Source organism: Pimephales promelas, chromosome 7 (assembly GCF_988280905.1).
Source record: "Pimephales promelas chromosome 7, fPimPro1.hap1.1, whole genome shotgun sequence".
In the NCBI taxonomy this organism is placed as follows: domain Eukaryota; kingdom Metazoa; phylum Chordata; class Actinopteri; order Cypriniformes; family Leuciscidae; genus Pimephales; species Pimephales promelas.
The window spans coordinates 7,411,723-7,436,387 of NC_142775.1; the positions used below are offsets into that span (position 1 = coordinate 7,411,723).

Below are 24,665 nucleotides of genomic sequence, written 5' to 3' on the forward strand. Positions count from 1 at the left end.
TGTGTGTTTCAGGGCTGGTGTCCATCGCATAAAACTTTCTGCATTTTTTTTTTTTTTTCATTTTTCCAAAAAAAAAAAAAAAAAAAAAATCATTCTGAATGATTTATAAGCTTGCGTACCCATAGGGAGCTCAAGTTAGGTCCCCACAGTGACCCCATGAGTCTGTGTGCTTTCAGATATCAGTCCCAACTAGGATAGAAAAACATGTACACACACACACACACACACACAGCATGCACAATACCAGACCTGGCAATTTAAAGCAAAGGGTCCAGTTTATCTAAATACTCGAACAGGATATTTAATTTAATAGTTGTATACACACAGCTAACACACATCTAGAACTCTTAAAATAATAAATTATAGATTTTAGAAGCTAGCACCCCTCCGGTTCTGCTGGCACCGCTCCAAGCTGGATTTCAATCAGCATTTCCGTCAAATGCTAAGATATGCTAACAAGGACGCTAAAGACATCTGCCTCTTGAGGTTTACTACTTTACTCTTATGGCGCTTTTCCACTACACAGCACCCAGACAGCAAACTGACATTGAATCAACGTGGAAACGACGTCTCTCATGACATTGAAACAACGTTGATTTTGCTCATCGAATTAACGTTGAACCAACGTCAGACGCGGCATTCTTCAAAGCTAAATGAAAAACGAAAATTGGTTTGCTTTCATAACGTTGAAACAAAGCGTTGATTTCAAGTTGATTTTCCGTTAGTTTTGAAAGAATTGACTTGAAAGGCAATCTACTGATTGCAATGAAGTTGATATGAAAATTGTGAAAAGGGTAATTGAGGGGATTTCTAAACCATTAACATATATCTGTAATCTGTCATTTCACACTGGTAAATTCCCAAATGAAATGAAAAGGGCGAAAGTTGTTCCACTATACAAAACTGGTGATAGACACAAGTTTACAAACTATAGACCTATTTCTTTATTACCACAATTTTCCAAAATTTTAGAAAAACTATTTTCCAATAGATTAGATAAATTCTTCGATAAATATAAAACACTTTCTGACAGTCAATATGGATTTAGATCAAATAGTTCAACGTCATTGGCATTAATTGATTCAATCGAAGAAATCACAAATGCTTTAGAACACAAACAGTACACAGTTGGAGTTTTCATCGATCTCAAAAAAGCTTTTGACACAATCAATCATAATATATTAATTAATAAATTGGAACGGTATGGGATCAGGGGCGTAGTTTTGCACTGGGTGAAAAGTTATTTAAGAGGTAGGAAACAATTTGTGAAATTGGGGGAATACTCATCGTCATACTTGGACATTACTTGTGGTACTCAGTTCTGGGTCCAAAATTGTTTTTGTTCTATATAAATGATATATGTACAAGTTACAAATACAGTGAAACTAGTGCTATTTGCGGATGACACAAATATTTTTTGTTCTGGGGGGAATATACAGGAACTAGAGGAGATTACTACTTCAGCAATGTATAAATTAAAAAGATGGTTTGATACAAATAAATTATCATTAAACATTAATAAAACTAACTTCATGTTATTTGGTAACTCTAAAAAGAGTATACAAATTCGGATACAGGTAGATGGGGTGGACATAGAAAGGGTTAATGAAAATAAGTTTCTTGGGGTGATAATAGATGATAAAATAAGTTGGAAATCTCACATAAAACATGTATACAATAAACTTTCAAGAAGTATTTCAATATTGAACAAAGCGAAACATGTTCTGAACTACAAATCACTCCACATTCTTTACTGTACACTGATATTACCATATCTAAACTATTGTGTAGAGGTTTGGGGTAATACTTACAGATGCAGACTATTATCTTTATTTAAGTTGCAAAAAAGAGCCATAAGGATGATTCATGGTGTTGGTTATAGAGATCACACAAATGTATTATTTTTAAAATCCAAGACGTTGAAATTTACTGATCTGGTTTATGTTCAAACAGCACAAATAATGTATAAAGCAAAAAATAACCTACTCCCTGGTAATATTCAACAACTGTTTTTTAATAGAGAAGGGAGATATAATATTAGGGGTGAGAGCAACTTTAAACAATTATGTGTATGTACAACATTAAAAAGTTTTTGTGTTTCGATATGTGGAGTGAAGTTGTGGAACAGATTAAGTTCAGTACTTAAACAATGCCCAAGTATGACTCAGTTTAAAAAGCATTGTAAAAATATGATATTTGAAAGGTATAGAGAGGATGAAGATTATTAGTTAGGTGATAGTTTATTTATATATTTTTCTCTCTCTTATTATTATTATTAGTTTTTATTTATTTTCTCTTATGTAATTTTTTTGTTTTTTTTTTTGAAGATGTATATACACATAGGTATATATGTATGTTGTTTTTGTTTTTGGTGTTTAGAGACAAATAGATCAAAATATTCGGTCAACCGGTTAATTAGTTATAATTAGTTGAAGATGGGGTAGGATTGAATAAGCTTATGCTTCTTCCTACTCCTTTTCGGACATGTATAAGTTAAAAAAAAAAAATTTGTTTTTTTTTTCTTCTTTTTTTTCTACATGTTCGAAATAAAAACTTTTCATTCAAAAACTTTTCATTCATTCATTCATTCATTCATTCAAAGAATGACGCGTCTGACGTTGGTTCAACGTTAATTCGATGAGCAAAACAATGTCAGATCAACGTTGTTTCTATGTCATATTTCCACGTTGATTCAATGTCAGTTTGCTATCTGGGTACCAGCTCGGCTCGACTCACCTTTGTTTGGTTTTCCTCTGTTTAAAAGTTGTACCTGTTCCTGCTTTCAGGTCATTTTTTTGTACCACCTCCGGCGAGGTTCTGAGCAAACTAAGGCGATACTAAAATGTCACCCTTCACTGCGTCATCATTACACGCGCCAGATCGAGTGTCCAGAATAAACCTGCCATGTTTAAATAGTTTGGCCAGAGACAGTTACTAAACTTACTACTACTATTGAGGCAACTCGGAAGAATACGCTGTGGTCAAACGAGGAGGTACAGACTTTCCTTTGTTTGGTTGCCGAAGAGAGGATCCAGCAAGAGCTTGATGGGCAATGAGGAACAAAAGGTGTCCCTATGACGACTGGGTATTATTTGCGTCGGTACCGTCTGCAATGGAAAACGGAGCGAATAGCGAGCCGAGTCGAGTCAAGTCGAGCTGGTGCTGGTAATGGAAAAGCGCCATTACTAGCTGGCCTGCGTCACATTCACCCTCTAAACCTCGCTCCCATCCGGGTCACAGCATCAAAGCAACCAGCCCAACTCGAGCCACTCCAAACAGGATTCGAACTGGCTTTGCTGGACGCTAAAGTCACTAGTGCGCCTCTTAAGATCAAGGGAGTGAGGTTTATCAACACATAGCTATTGCTGGGCTTACATTACACTCATCCCTCTAAAACTCACTTCAATCTGGGTCACGGCACCAATGTAACCTCTCCAGTTCTATTTGTATCACTCCGAGCAGGATTCGAACCGGTCTTTCCGGCATGGGAGGTGGGCACGCTAACAAGGACTAGACGCTAAAGACCGCAGCATCTAACGTCAGTCAGCCACTTTACAAGCTGTCCCCCATTACACATGCTCTACTGCTTGAGCTACAGGAAATTCTTTTTTATAACTCTAGTACTGCGGCTGTCTGCCCTGAAAGGCCTGGGGTTAAAGCAGAGACCTGTTTGTACAGGATAAAGACACATATGCTCATGCCTGCTCTACAGTTAGTTTATTCTGAGATGTTAATTCACACATTAACATAAAACTCACCTGGGCACAGTTGACAGGTATGTTACAAGTCGTCTCAGGTCCTCATGTTTTATTCGGTCATGGTTACTCCTAGCGGGAAAGGTCAGGATGGGGCCACCTCTCTTATCACGACCTCCTGTAAACGACCCAGAGAGAAAATGAAGCCTTGCACACATGACACTCACAACAGAGCATGTCTAGTGAGCTTCCAACTAAAACAGCATTTTGGGGAATCACAGCTTAAGTTTTAAGGTGTAGAGGTAAATTATGTTTATGGAGCGCCAAAAGGAATTGCAATTCATCCACTCAGTTTATAAAAATTACTCACAGATTCTTAAATTGTCACGTCAGTTTGATAAATCACACCCATGGATTGGTAAACCATACCGATACATTTTCAATCTGTGACCTTATATTTGTAAAATGTACCTTCCCAGATAGCAAACTGACATTGAATCAACGTGGAAACGACGTCTCTCATGACATCGAAACAACGTTGATTTTGCTCATCGAATTAACGTTGAACCAACGTCAGACACGGCATTCTTCAAAGCTAAATGAAAATCGAAAATTGGTTTGCTGTCATAACGTTGAAACAATGTTGATTTCAAGTTGATTTTCCATTAGTTTTGAAAGAATGATGCGTCTGACGTTGGTTCAACGTTAATTCGATGAGCAAAACAATGTCAGATCAACGTTGTTTCGATGTCATGTTTCCACGTTGATTCAATGTCAGTTTGCTATCTGGGTTTGGTTTTTCAATCTGTACCCACAAATTCATAAATTTAGTTTTTGAAATCTGCTCCCAAAGTTTCTCAAACTGTACTCACGGATTTGTGGCTCATCTCACATCTCACAAGATTAACTGGCACACAAACCACTGTGCCTCAACAATATTTAGATTTTTGGATCAGTAAATTTAGCCAGCTGTTAATATGTCAACGCATGTGAAATAGCCACAGGTCAAAATCTGTGAAGTTTAGAGTAAACACCTCTACACTCAAGCTGATATATATATATATATATATATATATATATATATATATATATTTCATAGAAAAATCCCATAACATCAGGACCAGTCAATAACAGATCTTATTCTGGATGTGCTGTAGTAATTCCCAGTGCATTAAACAGGTCATGACATGGATTTTTAAAAAATCTATTCCTACTTGCTGCAGGCTCCCTTACAATGTTAATAAAGTTTTTTTTTTTTTTTTTTTTTTGCACAAACGAATTTGAAAAATGATTTTCATCCCTCATCCTGAGATTCTTTACAATGATCCATTTTTAAGGGGTTTAGGGCTTGTCAGTAAACGGCCACTGTTATGATTGGCTAATGTCACTGCTTAGGAAACGGTATCAACCGCCACTTCTTAGTGTTTTAAAAATATTATCCATATAAAACCTTAATTTGTTTGTGATGCAGCTGCTATCAGATACGATACAACTGCTTCATCTTTTTCCTTAAAGAACTCTCCAATACACTTAATCACCACACTTAACACATACAAAGTGTGTTATGTAGCTGTTTGTGCAAGTATAACATCTGCAGTTACAAAGCTCAAAGTCTTAAACCCAAAGAGATATTCTTTGTAAAAGTTAAGGCTCAGCAATGTTTTCCTAGAACACTTCATTCAGACACAAAGGCTGATTCTAAAAAGTGGGGCAATTCCATCTTTGCAAGTACAGTCTGATGCTTATGACTCACAGACACAGTAGTATGTTCATATTTTAAGACTTTGCTACTGACTATTCAAACGTGAGTTTTGAGCAGTATAGAGTAGCGCTTGTTTTTCGTTTCTACAATCACAAATGGAGACATGGTTTTATGTTTACATAGTGTCCTACTCCCCAAAGTTGTTCAATCAACTCGACAGGACGACTTAAACATTCCTTTAAGCTTTCATTTGTTCACTTGTTGGCAGACTCAAGGACATGGACTCGAGTACTTCAGAAAGTGAATCAGTAAACAGTATCCAGTGTAGACATTGACAGTGACTTTTGATGTGATGTGACACTTATACCAAGAGTAGGCAAATGTCAGCCATTAAGCAACTGAACGCCAGTGGGCTGGGAAATCATTGTTGTGTCCATGACGATGGGAAAAATAGGCATAAAGCTTACAAAAATTATTTAACCGAAGCTAATTTGGGTGGGTTTTTCCCATCCCCAATGTTACTTCTCTTTCTTTTACAGCCCTGACGAGAACATCAATCTCCTTGGCTGTGAACCGATTGTGAAGCGCGCCTGGTAAATGTGCCGTTATAATAGTATTGCGCCATGGAACAAGCGCGCCTCGTTCATCATGCTGTTAAAGGGAATGTGATTTGATGCTCTTATTGGTTTGTTTCCCGTTACGCCCAAACCACACCTATGAATAATGAAGCTACTTCAGACCAACCCCTTTTAGATTTGCGTCGAGCACAAGAGTCATTTATCCCGCCGGTTAAATAGCAACAGCGCCAAGATCCACCCACAACGTTACTTGCGCTTTGCGCTTGACACTTGCATTTTAGATCATCAAAATAGGGCCCAGGATGTTTTAATGATACAAATAACTCTTATATGTCAAAAGATGTCATGACCCATTTAATGTTTGAATGTTCTGTATTACATTATTCTGCATTACATTATTCTGCATTCATTATTTGGTTTAGCCCACAAAACAACAACAAAAAAACAAGTTCCCCACCAGCTGGTACCCCAGACAGCAATCACCAGACATTGAATCAACGTGGAAACGACGTCTCTCATGACATCGAAACAACGTTGATTTTGCTCATCGAATTAACGTTGAACCAACGTCAGACGCGGCATTCTTCAAAGCTAAATGAAAATTGAAAATTGGTTTGCTTTCATAACGTTGAAACAACGTTGATTTCAAGTTGATTTTCCGTTAGTTTTGAAAGAATGACGCGTCTGACGTTGGTTCGACGTTAATTCGATGAGCAAAACAATGTCAGATCAACGTTGTTTCGATGTCATGTTTCCACGTTGATTCAATGTCAGTTTGCTATCTGGGACACCACCAACACCAGAGCCAAACGATGAAATCCCAATGCCAAACGTAATTAATTCTCAAAACATGAAAGTAAAAGACAACAGATCACATTCAGAACATCTCACAGATCTCACACTCACCTGATACAAAGGCTATTTTTTCTCTCAGTACAGGGAGGACATCAGACGCCTTCACTATGCCTTCACTTCTGAAAGACCCTGTGAATGAAAATTGAGAAAAGCAAAATTATTTTCATTTGCAATCTAATTTTTACTTATTACGTACATTCCAACATAATACATAATCTTAAACAGGAAATACACATAGGCTACCGAGTGGTTCAGACTTGAAAAGCTGCATCCTCCTTACACGACTAGTTCCTCTGAGGCTGCCATGTCCTCATCATTTTTTTAAATACACATTATATAACAAACTATTATTGCAATACAGTGAAAAACAGCCACCTGATTAAATTAAATGCAGTTGTTACTTCGTTTTTCATTTAAATATAGATAATTATGTCAACATATTCAACATATTTTAATATATCAATAGTGATAATCTGATTTATTTAAAAATGGAAATGTTGCATTTACAAAACCAATGGCAGATAAAATTGCTGAAGCTGAAATAGGGTTTTAGGAGAAATGTCTAAGACATTTAAGATGGCTCTTAAGATATCATAAAGATAACCGAGAACTCCATAAGATCTTCTGTGCAATGAAAACGCAACCCCTAAGCAAAATGTTCCACTGGGTCTACAGTAAAATCCTCAACACACAAATATCTTCCTTCCTGTCCACATCTGTCTCCTCTGTATTTCTCATGACCAACCCCCTATCTCTCGGTCTGGACTTTTTAATCTGACTATCATAAAGCAGCAGAGCCCTCGGAGAGAGATGATAAGAGCCATCATAAACACCCAGAATACAGGATGAAGCCATCTGAAGCGAGGTGTCTCCTCATTACTACACTCCTCCCTGAGGACTCTCTCTTCACAGGAGTGGATCAATGCTGCTGATTCTTCACATTAAAGAGCACGCTGGCGACCCTGCTAATGAACGACTACATTACAGAGGTTCAGAGAGAAAGATAATGAAAGAGCTTCAGCAGACCGGCTGATTATGCATCAGATTCAAGGCAGATGTAGTTCAGCAGATGATTGAAAACATGGATAAAATGGATACATTTGCCTAACCAATGAGTTGGTACTAGGATTTGCTAGTGAGCAGCAGTAATTGATTACAATGAATTAGTTTGCGTGTAACAGTCTCATTTGTCGTAGGCTCATTGGAAAAGTATATTTATGTGAAACTCTAAAAACTTAGCTATACACACATTTCGCTGTGGTTCCCAGTTGAAATGAACACTAGTGGCGATAAAACCGCAACACTTTTATTCCTGAAATGATTATTACAGATTACATTCTTGATAAAAATAGATAAAGATAAATGTGCACAGTTCCTTATGACCTCAAAACACTGTTACCAAACCATAATAAATAAATCCATTTTGATGTTTGCTTCTATAATGGAGGCCAGCTAGTAGAGTTGTGGGAGTAAACCTTACTAATCTAGCCTTTAGACGCTGTGGTCTTTAAAGTGCCTGCCTCCCATGCTGTAAACGGCAGTTCAAATCCTGTTTGGATCATAGCGATTAGGACCAGTCACAATGGTGCCATGACCTGGACGGGAGTGAGGTTTAGGGGGGGTGAGTGTAATAAAGGCCAGCTAGTACAAAGATGTACAGATAAACCTAACTCCCCTGGCCTTAAGAGGCACAGCCTTTAGTGTCCTGGCTAGCGCACATCTCCTATGTTGGAGATGCTGGTTCGAATCCTGCTTGGAGTTGGTCGAGTAGGGCTGGTTTGATTGGTGCCGTGACCCAGATTGGAGTGAGGTTTAGGGGGGTGAGTGTAATAAAGGCCAGCTAGTACAAAGATGTACAGATAAACCTAACTCCCCTGGCCTTAAGAGGCACAGCCTTTAGTGTCCTGGTTATAGCACACACCTCCTATGTTGGAGATGCTGGTTCGAATCCTGCTTGGAGTTGGTCGAGTAGGGCTGGTTTCATTGGTGCCGTGACCCAGATTGGAGTGAGGTTTAGGGGGGTGAGTGTAATAAAGGCCAGCTAGAACAAAGCTGTGCAGATAAACCTCACTCCCCTGGCCTCAAGAGGCACGGTCTTTAGTGTCCTGTTTATAGCACACACCTCCTATGTTGGAGATGCTGGTTCGAATCCTGCTTGGAGTTGGTCAAGTAGGGCTGGTTGCATTGGTGCCGTGACCCAGATTGGAGTGAGGTTTAGGGGTGTGAGTGTAATAAAGGCCAGCTAGAACAAAGCTGTGCAGATAAACCTCACTCCCCTGGCCTCAAGAGGCACGGTCTTTAGTGTCCTGGTTATAGCACACACCTCCTATGTTGGAGATGCTGGTTCGAATCCTGCTTGGAGTTGGTCGAGTAGGGCTGGTTTCATTGGTGCCGTGACCCAGATTGGAGTGAGGATTAGGGGGGTGAGTGTAATAAAGGCCAGCTAGAACAAATCTGTACAGATAAACCTCACTCCCCTGGCCTCAAGAGGCACGGTCTTTAGTGTCCTGGTTATAGCACACACCTCCTATGTTGGAGATGCTGGTTCGAACCCTGCTTGGAGTTGGTCGAGTAGGGCTGGTTTCATTGGTGCCGTGACCCAGATTGGAGTGAGGTTTAGGGGGGTGGGTGTAATAAAGGCCAGCTAGAACAAAGCTGTGCAGATAAACCTCACTCCCCTGGCCTCAAGAGGCATGGTCTTTAGTGTCCTGGTTATAGCACACACCTCCTATTTTGGAGATGCTGGTTCAAATCCTGCTTGGAGTTGGTCGAGTAGGGTTGGTTTCATTGGTGCCGTGACCCAGATTGGAGTGAGGTTTAGGGGGGTGAGTGTAATAAAGGCCAGCTAGAACAAAGATGTGCAGATAAACCTCACTCCCCTGACCTCAAGAGGCACAGTCTTTAGTGCCTGGTTATAGCACACACCTCCTATTTTGGAGATGCTGGTTCAAATCCTTTTTGGAGTTGGTCGAGTAGGGTTGGTTTCATTGGTGCCGTGACCCAGATTGGAGTGAGGTTTAGGGGGGTGAGTGTAATAAAGGCCAGCTAGTAAGAACTGTGTGAGTAAACCTCAAGAGGTAAACTCAACTGACACAATAATATTTTGCTGCATTCATCTGTTTCGAAAAATGAGCAAAACTTGATTTGAAAGCGCCACTAAACATAATATTATTTTGTTGCTATTTCTGAGGCATTTACTGGAAGCCTGTACGTTTTAAATGTGTAACTTTAGGAATAGGGTTACCAGATATCGACTAAAACCACAAAACTCCAACTCTTTCCATAGGCTCCTACTGACTCTGTCTTGACTCATTGTTTAACCAAATGACCACATTTAAATATTGATATACAGTAGACGCAACCGTGCTGCATACTTCTTTATACACTACCTTAACAATACCTATTCGCACGGGATTAGTATTATCTGGGGACCTCGTGTGATTTATAAATTACCCCGCCACATCTGAATTTCATGTGGTGCATTCGCACAGGATAACCGAAACGTGTGATTTTTCTCGAATTTACTGACTTATCTCCCGGAAATGATGTCAATAGGCTATTGCTTGGAAATGTCTTTTCGTTATAGGTCTAGTTGTATGATATATTATGACATAAACAGAATACATGAATACATGCTACATGTCATTCATCTCCATCTAATCAATCGTTTTGATTTTTCTCTTCTGGAGATTTTAATTATTTACTTTCTGCAAATTCTGTAGTTGTGTATAGTGACTCCATTCTTCGGGAAAGATGGATAAAAAGGCGCACATGAAACAAAAACCTTGACAAAATGATATACGATCCGACCAAAACACAGAGATACCAATTCGCACAGGACTAATATTATCACAGGACCTCGGTGTTCGGCGAAATATAGTAGGTCATTTGGACTGGAATTTTTAATTTACAAATTACAGACATGGCCGATTCGCACGGGATTAAGATTACAGACAAACTCTGCAATTATTACAAATTACTACAGGTCACCAGATAATACTAATCCTGTGCGAATAGGGCTTAAGTGAGGATAGGAGCAGGCTTCATTCAATGTATATGCTTATAACTTTAAAAGTGCTGGCCTGGATGATTAGAATACGGAAAATATAGGAGAGAGGCAGCACTATGCATATGTACTTTTAACACAGTCTCATCCCAAAAAGTCATATAACTGACGTTTTGGGACGTATTTTGACCATACGTCAATATCCGCCTTTTTAGGGCCCCCTTAAACGTCGGTAGATGGCGATCCCGGGCCGTCATACAACTGACGCTTTACCTTTAACGTCAGTTAGGTTTAGGGTTAGGTTTAGGTATGGGGTAGAGTTAGGATCCCATAACCTCATCTACCGACGTTTAAGGGGGCCCTAAAAAGGCGAATATTGACGTATGGTCAAAAGACGTCCCAAAACGTCAGTTATATGATGTCTTGGGATGAGACCGGGTTGGTACTTTTATATTATTTGCACAGACGCGTTTCGGCGCGTGCCTTCTTCGGTGTGTGATTCAATAGGAAAGAAGGAATCTGTACTCTCTGTACCTCTAATAACAGGGTGAGTGGTGTTGAAGAGGTGGAATGAAGGAATAAATGAGAAAACGAGGAGAAACACAGGAGGCACAGAGTGAGGAATGGACTGAGAGGAGCAGTAATGGGGAAGAAATGAGGGATTGGATTACAGAAAGACTAAAGCTCAGACAGAGAGCTCAAGCTGCTCTATCTCCAGCCCCATTAATATGAGAGACAGCATCAGATCAAAGAACAGCCCGTCTGTCTGCGCTCAGCTCACTTAAACACCTGCATTAGTGCTCAAACTGTCTGTCCTCCTTGAGGGCGACTGGAAAATTTATAAAGGGGAGAGGGGAAGTGTACTTCCCTGTGCCTCTAGCTTTCTCTCTCTGGATATGCAGGGCAAGACATTGATATTCTATCCATTGAAGCCTTGTTTCAGCAGCACCTCATTAGTATGAATGTTTTGAAGAACATCAATAACCTCTTTTGGTTGAATTGCTTTCGACTTGCTCTTTCCCATTTCTCACCTCATTCTGATAAAGCTGTATTCATTTGCAATTCTATAATGCTGCAGGTCCAACATAAGTTGAGCTACAGTATATTGACAGCATTTCTGTGGTCCATTATTTGTCCATTACATTTATTTGACTTGTCAATCATGTTTAAAATCTTAAAAAAAATATCTTTACAGTAAAGACTTACTAAGGAAGTTTATGGACCCAGTGCAACAGAGGATTTTAAAAGCAGAAACATTATGCAGAACGCGTTCATATTTTGGGCGAATGTGAACTGAACGTACTGTATTACTGCTTGATGAACGTTACTGTGTGTGAACGCGTTCATTCTGGTGTCTGTGAACACACGCTTTCTCAGTTTAACTTTGTTCAATAGGGTGTCAGATTTCAGTGCCTTCCAGGCAAAAACCCGGCTATAAGACATGTAAACAGGCCTTAATATTAGGGCTAGGTATTGTTAGGTATTTCACAATTCGATTCGATTTCAATTCTTGAGGCTTCGATTCGATTCCGATTCAATATTGATTTATTAGTTTCGATATCGATTCAATAAAAAGTAAATACACAAGTAATTAAGTGCCTGAGTATATTTTTAAATAATGTGCACAGTATTACCAATGTTAAAGAACAAATTGACCCCAGCATGTTTGTTTCCTGTCATGGTTTATTCAGCAGAATAAACTGTACAATATTGTATGTGTTGAATACAAACACAACTGTGACAAGCACTGTACAGTGCTTTAAAGTCCCTATGAAATCAAAATTGACCATACTTACTTTATTTGCCTAAATCGATCGTTTTGTGGTGAACAATTCATACATGCAAGTCAATCCACACCAAAAAAATTTTTGGCTTCGTAATCTTTAATCAAAGTTTGAAAATGCCCCTCCCCTCTGCATTGGAGGACCTTGCCCGATGACGTAGGCTTTACGGTTGGGGTGTCTCCTTAACATCCATAACCACGCCCCTCCAACTGACAGCTGCTGTGTGTTTGCGAGCGCCGAGCGAGCATTGATTGACAGCGTGTGTAAACTTGCGTCATCCTCCATTTCAAAATGAAACACCCATTTTTCTAGATCCAATCAGATGGTAGTTAGGAAAAAAAGCCACGCCCACTATTTTGCCTCATTTAGTTTTCCGTTTCTCTCCGAAATACGTCACAACAATGGAGAAAAGTCGTTTGCAACATCCGGTTCACAGGGACTTTAACAACACCTCTAAAGTGCATGTAACTTAGTAGTAGAAAGGATATTTCTTTCTTCCTATACATTCAAGTTACAAAAGAAATGTAAACAGAAGCACAAAATGTGCATACTCAAAAAAAGTCTAATATTATTTTATAATTATAATTTTGTAAACAATAACACTTAACAGCTGATCACACTTAACAGCAATTGCGAGTTATCAGGCCAATTCTAAGGGGAAAAAAAGACTAACCTTTTTCCCTCTCAGAATAGTTTATATCTCACAATTCTGACTTTATATCATGCATTTCTGACTTTATAACATGCAATTGCGACTTTATATCACGCAATTCTGACTTTATATCCCGCAATTGTGACTTTATATCACGCAATTCTGACTTTATATCTCGCAATTCTGACTTTATATCTCGCAATTGTGAGAAATAAAGTCAGAATTGCGAGATGTAAACTCCCAATTGTGAGAAAAAAAAAGTCAGAATTGTGAGATAAAAAGTCGCAATTACCTTTTTTATTTTCCATTCTGTGGCGGAAACAATCCAAAATTACCCCCCATGTGATCATTTAAACGGGTTTTTCGACAAAGTCGGTGAGGATGGGAAAAATCTTACATTTCTGTGCAAACTTTGCCTGTCGATAAAATAATTGTTGTCTGTGGTAATAGTTGAAATAAAGTCGTTATTTTTGTTGTTTTTTTGCGCACAAAAGTGTTCTCGTCGTTTGATAAACTTAAGATTGAGCCCCATGTAGTCACTTGGACTATTTTAACGATGTCTTTAATGACTTTTCGGGGACAGCAAGAGCCAGTCCCTCAAGAAGCCTATGGACTGTATGCAGGAGCGATCTTAATATCTTAAATATCTTAATTTGTGTTCCGAAGATGAACGAAGGTCTTACGGGGTTGGAACAACATGAGGGTGAGTAAATACTGACAGAATTTTCATTTTTGGGTGAACTAACCCTTTAACATTGCCATATTCAGTAACATGCTAAAACTATTCCGGGAGTTGCCATGATTGAAATATGTAATCTGTTTCATATATGTAATATGTAAAGTTTTCAATGCATTTCTCATGCCAGTCACTTATAAAAATATGTAACAAAAACCTTTTTCAGTCATTCTTCACAGGCATTTAATGCCTCATTTCCTTTTCACTTCAGTCTTCAGTGCATTGATGAGTGAACTGGAAGTGTAATAAAAATGAGTTGAAAGTGTGCTAAGAGAAGTTTAATGGAGGATCCTACTGCGTGTAATAGCTTAGACCCTTTAAAGAAGGTCAAAGATTCCATTAGATAAAAAAGTGAAGGAAGGAAAGGCTACATAGCAATGAATGTGACCTCACTAGGTTTTGTATCTTGAATAGGGCCTCATTTTCATCTGTTTACAGGCAGCATAGCTTTATCCTTTGTTAAGAGACAGCTGGTAAGCGCTGAATAAATAGTTAGTCGGTTGCAGCGAGCATTTGTCATTACTGTCATACAAACATTAGTGTTTTCAGCATCTTGAATGTATTGAGAGGAAACAGTATCAGACGAAAAGCTAGTTCCTCTAGTTTCTTCATGATTGTCTGGCCTCACAATCATTGAAAAAATGAGCGCTCTGTGACAATATAAACTACAAATTGCAGAGGACTTTATCCTCAACATTAATTAAGTGAGAATAACACACAAGTTTAAGTGGGAAGACTTGGAAAGTTGGGTGCTTGTGCATTTTGTGCACACAGATTGTCTGCTTTGGATCTTGTCTATGCATGTTTGTGGATCAGCAGCATTTATAAATTATTTTCTTGCCGTAGGAAATCTCCATTAATCTCAACAGCAGCGTAACCAGATATAGTCCACCATTACCAACTTCAACTCTGTCCTCACTGAAATCTAGTTATCTGTTACTATAATGATCCAAAAAATGACAGAAAACTTCTCATTAACACTAATAAAAAAACAACAGTAGCAACACAGCAATTTGCCCTAGCAAACCCCCTCCTCCTGTTGTCAAGGACACTGTAACCCCCAGCAACACATCCACAAAGGAAACCAGGTCAAGCCCATCCCACTGAAAGAAGCTCTGGCCTGCTTTCTCCAGCATGACTCTGGTACAGGTGAAATATTTTTTACAAAACAGACCAGAATTACAACACACACTCAAACACTGATATGTTAAAAAGTAATCTTTGCATATTCCCTATAGCAATGGAGTACAGCAAACATTGGATGCTGTTTGGATACTTTGTTTCTGTCCTCGGAAAAAAAAGGAAAAATGGAGATTCAGGTAATCCACGACACAGATTCCAGAGACTGGATTGAACAAAACACAAATCCTATTTAAACAGGTCCCCACTTTGGCTAGGTGAATCGAGTTGTTGTGGACACATGGGGATCCTGTACTGTACTTGATGTCTGAAATATCCTCCTAACACACCTATTAGGTCAATAACACACATTTTTGCTAATGCTCTGTAATAGAATTGATCATGAGTACAAATAAACAGAGAGTAAGATCATTTCTGTTAGTGTGAAAAGTAAAAAGGGCCTCTGAAATTACAATATTTCTGTGTCCCAAAAGCACCGTTCTGAGGTCCCAAACGTTTCACTTAAAGGGTACATATCATGCTTTTAAATCATTCATTTTTACTCATAAATCATACATTTGTGGTCCATATAAAGCATAACTTCAATGCTTGGGTCTGACTTCCTCATTATTATAGCTCCACAGGCCCCTTTTCTACCCCTTTTCTGATGTGCTTCTGTGAGAAAGTCGTTTCGAAGCGGCCCCTTTAAATAAAAAGGAGTTGCGTCTTTCCCCGTTCAACTCCCCGCGTTCGGCCATTATTGTAGTTTGATGAGAGAAATACGATTACTATAGCTTCAAAGAACATTTTTATTCACACGTTAACAAAATGTCAACAACCGAAGACTTGTCCATCAAGCCTTACATATTCGAGCCAGAGCGAGCGAGTTGAAAAAGACGACGACGAACCTGTAGAACAACGTCATCATGTGGATGCAGTGGTATGTAACGTTAAGTTAACAAGTGTTATAAGTGAAAGTCGACTATTTCTCTTGTTAAAACAAGCACACTGACAAGATTAATGACTGGTCTGATCTTACCACTAAAAATCTGTATTGATAATAATATGATAACTTACGTTTAGAAAGCGTCAGAAAACACAGCAGCTAAATGATAGAAGGAATTCACCCCTCATTCAGACGAAGTCAATCGGCAAACCCTTCTGTATACTGGCGGAGGTTGTTGAAGTGGGGATCCTTGAAGTGCTTCAGGTCACTACATCCAACAACCGAACATTTTGACTAGCCCTCTCGTAACTTCTGCATCATTGAGCTTGGACTACAAAATCGGAGTGAGAAATAATAATGGCGGATTGCTCGATGTCTTGGACCGGTAGTCAATGTCCTTATTTGTCAGTTAATTCCGCTGTGACGTAATTATTCAAAAAAACGTAATAGAGAACAGAAAAATCTGAACAGGTTGAAAAATATGACCAAAACAGAATATAAAGATATAAACGAAGCACCTGAAGAGAATAATTTCATCTTTTCTGTACTTATAAACACTCCAAATATACAACAAAATGCATTTAAGGGCTAAAAAAGTGGATTTTGCATGATATGTGCCCTTTAACAAAAACAAATCATCGAGAAAAAGTGCACTTTATTGTATTAAATGTGCACTTGTAGTGTAGGCTACTTAAAACCTTAAAAGTAGATTTTTTTTCAAATACACTAAAATTGCATAAAATAAAAGGCCACTTATGTGTTAAATGTTTTGACATCAATACCATGGGAAAAAACTGCCGTATAGATATTTTTAATATCTCATAGTTTTGGAGCAGGTATAGGCTGATGTCACTCTAAGACCTGGTGCATGGATTCATTATCCTGTTACACTAACACAGTCTCATCCCAAAAAGTCATATAACTGACGTCTTGGGACGTCTTTTGACCATACGTCAATATCCGCCTTTTTAGGGCCCCCTTAAACGTCGGTAGATGGCGATCCCGGGCCGTCATACAACTGACACTTTACCTTTAACGTCAGTTTGGTGACTGGTTAGGTTTAGGTCTGGGGTAGAGTTAGGATCCCATAACCTTACCGACGTTTAAGGGGGCCCTAAAAAGGCGAATATTGACGTATGGTCAAAAGACGTCCCAAAACGTCAGTTATATGACGTCTTGGGATGAGACCGGGTTGGTTACACATGCGTTTTCTTTTTCAACTGTTTACGTTCACTTAAAACATCACTGACTGTTAATGTGAATAGAGGCCAAGGCCGGCGTTTTGACATTATTTTTGTCTATTTGACTGTTTAAACAAAATAAGCAAAGAAAAAAATCTCAATTTAGTACTGAGAGGCAGCTTTATGTGTGTGCCCTTTGGATGTGAGAACAAAATCTGTGGGAATAAGTAAAATGATGAGCAATATGCGCAATCCTACAAATGCACAAAATTCAAGCCCTGTAAGACCAACAATATTGGGTAACACTTTAAAATAATGGTCCGTAGTTAACAAGTAGCTATGCAGGAAGTAATAGGTAGTACTGCATTAACACCGAAGTTAATACTATTAACTAATATGGAAGCAATATTAACTAAGCATTAAGTAATAGGTAATTAGTACAAAGGTAGTTCCTTGGTAGGTATGTGATTGTTACTAAAGAAATATATCCTCATTGAGAACTACTTGTGAACTAAGAAATAATAACCAATTAATTACTAATCACAAAAGTAACATATCTAAAAAGTGAACAATTGTGGGGGTTTTACTCTTAACGTGGTCATAACATTTCAGAAGCATGTGCCTCAAATGGGTTCTTTGTGGAAACCAGTTTATGAAGTTTATATATCCTCCCAAATACATTAGCTAGGTTGAGATTGTGACCACTACTCTTGCCAGGATGGACGCATGTTCTCTGTTTGTTTAAAACTTAAACATAAAATAATCCTAATAAAGACAGTAAAATAATTAGGAAGTGATGCTGACACTCTCATGATTGGATTAGTTCACTATTATGAGCTCTATTGAATGTCAGTCACATATATCTCAGACTCCAAAGACCTATAACTTTATGTTACAGTAGCTGCCTGAGGAGGACTTCTCTTTAGGACATGAATATAAACATTGATGTTCGCTTGTCAAAAACAATTTGTATCTTTAATGAAGAAATTGGCTGCATTTATGTTATGATAAGCAGAAAAACCACATCTTCCAGATTACAGTGTTTGTTAGAATATTAGTGCCTCACAGAACCTGTACAGTATGTGTCAAATATAAAATTAAATTACTTGTATGATTTGTGAAAAACCTGTTAACTCCTCACTAACTACTTAAGCGTTACCTTGTTATCCCGCAGGAACTACTAGTGATGTGGCCCATTATTTTAAAGTGAAAAACATGTTAACTCCTAACTAACTACAAGCGTTACCTCGTGTAAACATTGCGGGATGACAAGGTAACGCTTGTAGTTAGTTAGGAGTTAACATGTCATCCCGCAGGAACTACTAGTGATGTGGCCCATTATTTTAAAGTGAAAAACATGTTAACTCCTAACTAACTACAAGCGTTACCTTGTCATCCCGCAATGTTTACACAAGGTAACGCTTGTAGTTAGTTAGGAGTTAACATGTTTTTCACTTTAAAATAATGGGCCGCATCACTAGTAGTTCCTGTGGGATAACAAGGTAACGCTTAAGTAGTTATTGAGGAGTTAACATGTTTTTCACAAATGATACAAGTTATTTAATTTTATATTTGACACATACTGTACAGGTTCTGTGAGGTACTAATATTCTAACAAACACTGTAATCTGGAAGATGTGGTTTTGCGCTTATCGTAACATAAATGCAGCCAATTTCTTCATTAAAGATGCTAATTGTTTTTGACAAGTGAACATCAATGTTTATATTCATGTCCTAAAGAGAAGTCCTCCTCAGGCAGCTACTGTAACATAAAGTTATAGGTCTTTGGAGTCTGAGATATATGTGACTGACATTCAATAGAGCTCATAATAGTGAACTAATCCAATCATGAGAGTGTCAGCATCACTTCCTAATTATTTAAGATTTATTTTTAAAAACTGTCATTATTAGTATTATTTTATGTTTAAGTTTTAAATAAACAGAGAACATGCGTCCATCCTGGCAAGAGTAGTGGTCACAATCTCAACCTAGCTAATGTATTTGGGAGGATATATAAACTTCATAAACTGGTTTCCACAAAGAACCCATTTGAGGCACATGCTTCTGAAATGTTATGACCACGTTAAGAGTAAAACCCCCACAATTGTTCACTTTTTAGACATGTTACTTTTGTGATTAGTAATTAATTGGTTATTATTTCTTAGTTCACAAGTAGTTCTCAATGAGAATATATTTCTTTAGTAACAATCAAATACCTACCAAGGAACTACCTTTGTACTAATTACCTATTACTTAATGCTTAGTTAATATTGCTTCCATATTAGTTAATAGTATTAACTTCGGTGTTAATGCAGTACTACCTATTACTTCCTGCATAGCTACTTGTTAACTACGGACCATTATTTTAAAGTGTTACCCAATATTCATCTAGATCAAATTAAACAACTGAGTGAGAAGAGGCAAGTTTGTGTCACTTGCTGTCGGTTAGATAGATGAGACAGAGAGAAAGTGCAGCTTATATTGTGTATCTATTCAGCGGGAAATGAGAATTGGAAGCGTTTCAGATATTTCAGTATCCATTAAGCATCGAAAAATCATTTTATTTATTTCAGATGCCGTTTTAAAATGCTACATTTAAAATACTATAATGTTCACGTCAAGACCAGATCATCAAAAGTACGCAAGTCCTACTTAAGTGGGTAAAAAAAAACAGCATTGCAGTTAATATAAATTTTAACTAATGAATTCTCATTTAATTACAGTTAACATGCAGTTAAGTGTTCGAAAACTTTCAGTCTACTTTAAGTCTATTATAAAGTATGTTATTATCATGTGCTTATTTAGACTTTTGCTAAAGTGTACTTCTTTTTAACAAGGGTGAAAGATTTTCCTTGTACAGAAGGAAAATGACATTTTCTGAAGAAATTGTGAGTGCTGTTTGTCCTCGCAAAACTCACCACCACAATGATAGAGTGCTTTTGGTATGCTTTTGTCAATGCGGTGTAGTGTTGTGGCTATATTATGAGATCATTGTTAGTATGTTGCTGTCCAGTTGTTAGCGTGTTCTGGGTTGTTGCTATGGCATCGCAAAATGGTTGCTTATTGATAACTTGTCACCAAATCTCTATTTTCCTCTAGTCTCTAGAAATGACTCATGTCTCCATGTAAGTATCAGATTTCCCATATTATCTTTCAGCATGGCAACAACTTTTCATTTAGTCTGATAATTTCCAGAGTTCAAACTTACAAATAAGTCAGATAGAATAAATGGTATGCATATTTGGCATGCTATCCAAGGAGAGGGCTCCGGTATTTGGCCCAAACCCTGTATTTCTGGCTGTGGAAGGAACAAGCCAAGTGTGAGGTGTCGGGGTGATGGAGGGATGCAGAAAAACTGTCAAGGAATGTAGGTGAGTCGGCTGAGCGCCTTTATATATGCTTCCTCTCATGCTGATGGGATAGTTATGATGATTGTTGATGACAAGTTCATTGGATTGATAATTTGAATGTGCTCCTTCCAAACTTTGTTTAGTGAAACATCATTTAGAGAAGTAAAGGTACACCTCTTCTCAATAAGCCCTGATCTGAGGTATCATTTATGACTTATTATGGGTTTAATGCTTAGTGGTTAGCTTAAATCCCCAACCGAGAGCAATAGCAATCATAATGCTTGCCTTAGCAAACATAACTCATTAAAAGCATGATTACACTCAAAAGAAATCAGGCAAAGATTACCCTCTGGCCTACACACACACACACACACACACACACACACACACACACACCATGGACTGAGAGCTTGGCACTCGACAGCACCGACTCTAATCTAACAATCCACCAGCCAATGAAAATAAACAGACACAAACACAAACAAAGCTGCCCCATATGTTTCCTCACCAATAGTTATCACACCACAGTTTTCTAACCAAAACCTCATGACATTCCTTCACTTGTCACATGCAAAAACACTGAAAAATCTATGAAGTATTGATGTAGAATGCACGCCACCCTACTAATTAGAAGCTGAGAGGGAGATCAATGTGCCACCAGGACCGTCAATATGACCTGCAGCGAACAAACCTAAGTAATGTCATGGGAAAAAAAAAAAACACATCAAACCCGATACACCAGCATTACGCACATTACACGTACAAAAATCAAAGCACATCACACCCACATGAATGAATAAAGTAACTAAACACGCCAATTAACATTCTGTAGTTAATCTCTATTTTCCACAATTTTTTGAGTAAATATGAGATGTTTTCATAATAAACCACACACAACAAAAAATAAAAACCTTCATAAAGCTGTAAAAAAAAAAAAAAAAAAAAAAAAAAGCATGGATGTTTTGCTAGCATTAACTGAGACCATGACATCTCTCCTTTTTGAAGTATAACTTTTATACTGGTTGAAAGTCTCTTCTCATCCTGATAGCAATCAATAATAGAAGTGGTCGAAAAAATATTAATATATATACAGGGTTCTCAAGTCTCACGCATTGGCCGTGAGACACACTCATTTCGACCGGTTCACATGCTCACACGCCACACTGTGTATTTCTCACGCTGAAAAGGCAATGCCAACCAAGTTGTCCTGGCTGAAAGCTTTCTAACGTTGTATACGAGGCGCAGGCAAACAAAGTGAAGTTTCCTGCCGCCAGCGCGTATCTCCGCCAGATTGCGTTCGTTACTAGGCAACATATATGCGCGCTGCGTGCACCACTGATCTATCCACAAGTTTCCTACGCCCCATGAGGCCTTGCGTCAAAAGTGGGCGCGACTTCCGGTTGGAAGTAAACAAAGGGCGACTTGACATGCTTGACACTCGTTCATTCAACAGTTGACCGTCATTCAAGGTATAGCGATCCAAACTAGCTAACGATGTGGGAACACAACCTCAACGAAATTAAAAAGGGTGAAATAACAGTACCTTTACCCTCCGCAGTAGTTGATTGGGAGTATTATAATAACATTCTTAATAATCAATACTCATCAAGGCATGGTGACAGACAGTTGTGGGAGCTGACAAACAATTAAAATAAAAAATACACACTTAGTCATTGTGCTTTGGTCGGAGTTTATTCAAAATTATAAATGAATGTGCTGCTTGAATACATTAACTGGCACATTTGGTATTCTGTCAACTCAGGCTTTGATCCTGAGTTTAGGTGTAACATCAGTAGAAAACAGCCAATCACATGCTGAGAGAGTTTATAGAACATTAAGAATTTAAACAAATGTACACAGGAAGATTCGTCGTCTTTTGGGAGGTGATGGAAACTACAGTCGTTGGCAGAATCACTCTGATTTCGTTTTCAGCTTATGTTCAAAACAATCCCGTTTAAGCCACTAAATTAGTTTAGTCCGGTTATACATACAACCGCGAACAGCACATGTTGTCCCTGAACTCCGTAACGACATCTCTCATAAAGATTTGCGTCTTTAAATAGTAAAATAATTAACCGAAAAACAGCTAGCCTCTTCGCTAACTAACACACAAAATACCATTGGAATGCTACTTCCGCCGCGTCACCGGAAGTTTCACCCACTTTATTTTTTACAGGAGCGCCCCTCGGAAACTTGTGGATACATGACATGTCATTCAGTAGCGCGAACACACGGAAATGGACGGAACATCCTCGGCCACCTTACGTTCGTTACTAGGTAACCAAAAATATCGCGCGAACACATGTGTCGTGATGGAAAAGAAGGTAAGTTGGAAGAAGCTCGTCTAACATTTTTGGGCTAGAACATATAATATGTAGCCCATCGTACATTATATTATTGATGCTGTCAAAAACTCTACAACTACTTTGCAACCAGGCTCAGTTTGGCTATCTCATGTTATCTGAAACTAAGAGAAATGTTAGTGGGTATGGAAAGGAATGAAGATTTACTGATTTTATTTTAAATTATATTATACTGTAATATTAATAGTCTTTCTAGTTACATTAAGGATGTATTACAGCAGATTGCTCTGGGTAATATTTAATCATTGTCATAATGTTGCATTTGTATTTTTCAAAGATGTCAGGAAAAAAGCAGAAAGATATTTTGTCATTTTAGGCACCAAAGGGTAAGCCCCCTAAAAAGGTTGCCAGATTAGAGGAGGAGACAGTGGAAGAGGTGGTGCACTCTAATCTGTCCATTTGTTCTCAATGTCCCACCACACAATAAATCATTCGTCTAGATAGAAGACGCATTCAAAAATCAAAATGCAATTTTTAAAGATTTGTTTGAAACTGTTTGGAGCAATTTGTTATATTTTTGGTTAGCTATATTTGTAATACTGCATTAAAGAGTATTTGATGTGATGAATTGCTCTGTCATTTATCAGATTTACTAATTGTTATAATTTTAATTTGTTCTGGTTAATTATGAACAATGGGTAAAATTGGGGGCGGTGATGGGTGGGGCGGGGCTCCTTTATGGCTCCTCCCCTAACCGCGTGTGATCTCACTCCAAGCTTTTGCTCAAACTTGAGAACCCTGGATATATATATATATATATATATACTGAAGCCTCAGGAGCAAAAAATATGTTCCTTCAATAATTGCTTTCAATGCGAAATGCATCTGCAGTAGTAAGGTGGCACAAGTCAGAGCTCTCAGACAATTCTGAGTTCTATTCCCTTGAGCTCGAGCTGCGTCAAGACGCTGTGGGAACGCCTCTGCGTTATTGCAGCCCGTTCTCATCCCAAGGCGTCATATACTGACACTTTGATATTTCGTCTACATCCAATGCACATGGCACCCTTTAGCGTCAAAATGAGGCGCAGAAATATATGGGCCAGAAGGCGCCTCCTAGTGGTCTAACCCTAACCCTACCCCAGACTCTGCGCGCGTTATATTGTGCAGTGTGCGCAAGTTCATTTTTTAGTTTACCGACGTGCGTCTTTTGAGGGAAAAATCCCGCTTTACGCGCGTGCAAAATAGGAATGAGACATGCATTTGTGTATAAAGTCATTTGCAAGAAAGAGCCCTAGGAGTATGCCTGCTTTTAAAAGATTATCGTCAGGAGTTCACTCCAATATGTTTGTGATTTAGCAGGATGTTGCCTCACCGCACACATTAGTGAGGTTTTTGACCTTGACCTCGGCTCCTCTCCAGGGGTGCAGGTGCTTTCGTCTTGGTGTGCGCAGAGATTTCACACGGACAGGCACTTGTTACCATGCCGTCATGGGTGTAGTGTTCCCACAGCGTATCGACACAGCTTGAGTTCACTTGAAAACGAACGTCTTGGGTTACGACTGTAACCCTGGTTCCCTGAAGAGGGAACGAGACATTGCGTCACCCTGCCATACTCCCTGCATGCCTGTGAGTGACTTGCTTCAGACTATCAGAAGGTAGTTACTGTTTGTTCCAGGTGTGCTTTATAGTTTCCTGGTCGATGACGTCCCATGACGTTCCGTCACGCCATTGGACTGATTTCATAAGTGCTTCATGACG

At 38.5% G+C, this 24,665-nt stretch overlaps 1 protein-coding gene across 5 annotated transcripts in view; it reads right to left on the bottom strand.

Annotated features, from left to right (window-relative positions):
* kalrna (kalirin RhoGEF kinase a) overlaps positions 1–24,665 on the bottom strand; it is a 362,661-nt gene that overhangs the window by 229,518 nt on the left and 108,478 nt on the right. For all 5 annotated transcript variants that reach the window (XM_089133002.1, XM_089132999.1, XM_089133001.1 and 2 more), the window contains exons 2-3: positions 6,882–6,959; positions 3,759–3,873 (exon numbers count right to left, since the gene is read on the bottom strand). In XM_089133002.1, coding sequence (XP_088989128.1) covers positions 3,759–3,873; positions 6,882–6,959 — 193 coding nt within the window. The remainder of the gene's footprint in view (positions 1–3,758; positions 3,874–6,881; positions 6,960–24,665) is intronic.